The 3,649-nt window shown below is 40.6% G+C and overlaps 1 protein-coding gene across 1 annotated transcript in view; it reads left to right on the top strand.

Moving 5' to 3' along the window:
- UAP1 (UDP-N-acetylglucosamine pyrophosphorylase 1) overlaps positions 1-3,649 on the top strand; it is a 47,721-nt gene that overhangs the window by 13,450 nt on the left and 30,622 nt on the right. The window contains exon 2 of the mRNA XM_011996132.1: positions 1,248-1,453. Within this exon, the coding sequence (XP_011851522.1) occupies positions 1,248-1,453 (206 nt within the window). The remainder of the gene's footprint in view (positions 1-1,247; positions 1,454-3,649) is intronic.

Genomic DNA, 3,649 nt, shown 5'->3' with positions numbered 1-3,649 from the left:
CTCCGTCTCCTAGGTTCAAGCAATTCTCATACCTCAGCCTCCTGAGTAGCTGGGATTATAGGCATGCACCACCATGCCTGGCTAATTTTTGTATTTTTAGTAGAGATGGGGCTTCGCCATGTTGGCCAGCCTGGTCTGGTCTTGAACTCCTGGCTTCACATGATCTGCCTGTCCTGTAGTTTTATGTTTTTGTGTTTTTTTTTGAGTCTCACTCTGTCTCCCAGGCTGGAGAGGAGTGGCGTGATCTCGGCTCAGTGCAACCTCCGCCTTCTGGGTTCAAGCAGTTCTCCTGTTTCAGCCTACAGGTGTGTACCACCATGCCCGGCTAATTTTTGTATTTTTATTAGAGACAGGTTTCACCATGTTGGCCAGGCTTCTCTCGAACTCCTGACCTCAGGTGATCCACCTGCCGCGGCCTCCCAAAGTGCTGGGGTGAGCCACTGTGCCCAGCCAATTTTATGTTTTAACAAATATATACCCATGTAACTACCATCCCAATCAACATAAGCGTATTTCCATCACCCTACAAAGACTTCTGATGCCCATTGCAGGTGATACCCCAGGCTCATTCTATTGAGTTGAGTTTCAAACAAGAAATCCTAACTTCAGAGCCTGAGTTCTCACCCATTATACTTTACTGCTTTCCTAACTGAAGATTTATTTTCTTTATATAGCTTACCTGCTATATTTGCATGCTCATTGATTATTTATTATAGGCTGGAGGTAATTTGATAGTGTCATCATTCATCCTGAAACTTTGGTATTTTCTTTATTTTATCTTTTCTTGACTTGCCACATCAATCAGTCATCAAATTTTTGCGAAACCTTTATAATATCTCTTGCTTCTTACCTCCTGACATTATCAGCAAAAATATTTAGTTCATTAAAATACATCGTTCATCGTTTGGTGTTCTGTTGGGTTATGTAAATTTAATTGTTTTAATAATAGAAAAGTTTTTATTAGCAAGGTAGTCATCCACGATTCTATGTAGATTCTGTGTTCTCTGTGCCTTACGTCGATAAGCCCCTATCTTGTTATTTCAGTCCCGTGTGATCAATAAAACAGCAAGCAGCCTTTGGTCCAAGCCAGATTCTCCACCTGTACCCTAAATCAGCAAATGACCTCAGGACAAGGCAGCTGTATAGCCTTACTTCCCTTTTGATGAGTCTTTGCTGCTACCTATGTATATTTAATACTAAAGTGTTGAATTGTAGAGGTTTTGTGATACAAGTGTTTTCTTTTCTAGGACTTTTCCAGATTTCTCAGAATAAAGTAGCAGTTCTTCTTCTAGCTGGTGGGCAGGGGACAAGACTCGGCGTTGCATATCCTAAGGGGATGTATGATGTTGGTTTGCCATCCTGTAAGACACTTTTTCAGATTCAAGCAGAGCGTATCCTGAAGCTACAACAGGTTGCTGAAAAATATTATGGCAACAAATGCATTATTCCATGGTAAGATACATCTCATTATTGGAGTGTGTCTGAACATATATTGTTTTATAATATTCAAAATGCATATATACACTTTATTCACTCGCAGACATATTTCTTGTTACTGAAGATTTTCTTGGGAGGTGTAATTTACTATATATGTTAAAAGTGATATATATTATTGCTTGGTAGATGACCACTATTGACTTAATAAGCAATACGTACTCACGACCAACTTTTACATTCCTAACTGAGTACCTTAAAGTACTCAGTGAGCTCTCTGCATCTAGAAACTCTTATTTTCAAGTACCAAGTTATTTAGCTCTCCCACATCCACCTGTGCCTCTTCCACATACACACCAGGTTTGGCTGACTGCGTCCTCTGCCTCCCGGGTTCAAGTGGTTCTCCTGCCTCAGCCTCCCGAGTAGCTGGCATTACAGGCGCCTGCCACCACACCTGGCTAGTTTCTGTATTTTTAGCAGAGATGGAGTTTCACCTTGTTGGTCAGGCTGGTCTTGAACTCCTGATCTCATGATCTGCCCGCCTCAGCCTCCCAAAGTGCTGAGATTATAGGCATGAGCCACTGTGCCCGGCTGTTTTTTTTTTTGTATTTTTTGTAGAGACAGGATTTCACTTGTTACCTAGGCTGGTCTCAAATTCCTGAGCTCAAGCGATCTGCCTGCTTCGACCTCCCAAAATGCTGGGATTACAGGTGTGAGCCACTGTGTCCAGCCAGTGTTAGTTTCCTAAGTACCAAGAGATTACAGAAGATCCTGCTCTGCTTTTTACAAGTTTTTGGTTCAGCTCTTTAATCTCTTTCCCCGAGCAGTTTTGGAAGTTACCGTGTTTTGAGGGGAAAATCAGCTGTGTGTTTGAAGCCCCCCAAGTCCCTATCTTGTTATTTCAATCCCATGTGATCAACAAAAGCTCCACTAGTTTCTGTCCCCCAGCAGCCTTTGGTCCAAGCCATATTCACCACTAGCCTGTACCCCAAATCAGCAGATGCCCTCAGGACAAGGCCTCAGTTCCTTTTGAAAGATTCTGTCTCTGGACTTACAGTTCCAATCTATTTTGCCTCTGAAGCTCTCTGATGCCTTTAAAAATCTGCTTTTTGTAATTTTCCTAGCTTTTCTAGCTCTTCTTACCGCAAGTACTGGCCTGCTGTGAACTGTTTGGTTCATCTTGATTCCTGTGGGGAATTTGGAGGAACATCTGTGTTCTAAGTGGCCAGCATTCTACTTACAGCCCTGGCCTCCTACTATCATGTCGAATTTTCTTCTCTTTCTTCCATCTCCTCACAACTCAGAATTTCTGTTCTTATGCAGAGAAGTTTAGCCACTTCTTTTGTCGTCTTCTAAATATATCCAAACCTTTTGTACCTAAAGTTCAAAATATCCAGGATAATTTGTTAAACAGACAGATATCTCCTGTGGTATGAAATTATACCATTTTGTTTATTCTTTTAACAAATATTAATTGAGTGTCTGTTTCTAGGTGTTGAGGATAAATCAGTAACCAAAATAGGCAAAAAGCACTTCTTATTTGTAGTTTACATTCTAGTAAGGGCAAAAGCTACCGCAGTCACTAATTATAGTTTTAGATATTATTTTCTTCTTCTTATCTGCACTAGCATGGGTTGACTTTTTGTGACAACAGAAAGTATAATTATACTTTTATGATTTTTAAATGGAGGGTTGGCAGAGCCCAGATTGCATTTCAAATTTCAATAAAAGGAACCCCAAGAGATCATTAAACTATATTACAGTTACCCTTTTCTTCCTATTTATTCAGAATAGGCTTTTCAAATTTAAAATACACTTTCACAGAGTTCCAAAATGTTTCCGTAAGCCATTTTATAGGTTCTCTGGAAGGAGTTATGTTTAGTATGTTTAATATTGTTAAGTAGATTTATTTCATACCTAAGAGTTGATGAAATTACTGAAAGAAATTTCCCTTGGGAAACAGCTAATGAATGTGTCTTACCCAAGAAAAATATGAAGGAAGTCAAAATAATAAGCAAGTACTTTCTTTTTTTTTTTTTTGAGACAGAGTCTCACTCTGTCGCCCAGGCTGGAGTGCAGTGGCCGGATCTCAGCTCACTGCAAGCTCTGGCTCCCGGGTTTACAACATTCTCCTGCCTCAGCCTCCCGAGTAGCTGGGACTACAGGCGCCCGCCACCTTGCCCGGCTAGTTTTTTGTATTTTTTTAGTAGAGACG

The sequence above is a fragment of the Mandrillus leucophaeus genome, unplaced genomic scaffold, assembly GCF_000951045.1.
Source record: "Mandrillus leucophaeus isolate KB7577 unplaced genomic scaffold, Mleu.le_1.0 Scaffold502, whole genome shotgun sequence".
Lineage (NCBI taxonomy): Eukaryota > Metazoa > Chordata > Mammalia > Primates > Cercopithecidae > Mandrillus > Mandrillus leucophaeus.
This window is presented reverse-complemented; position numbering and strand designations above follow the sequence as displayed.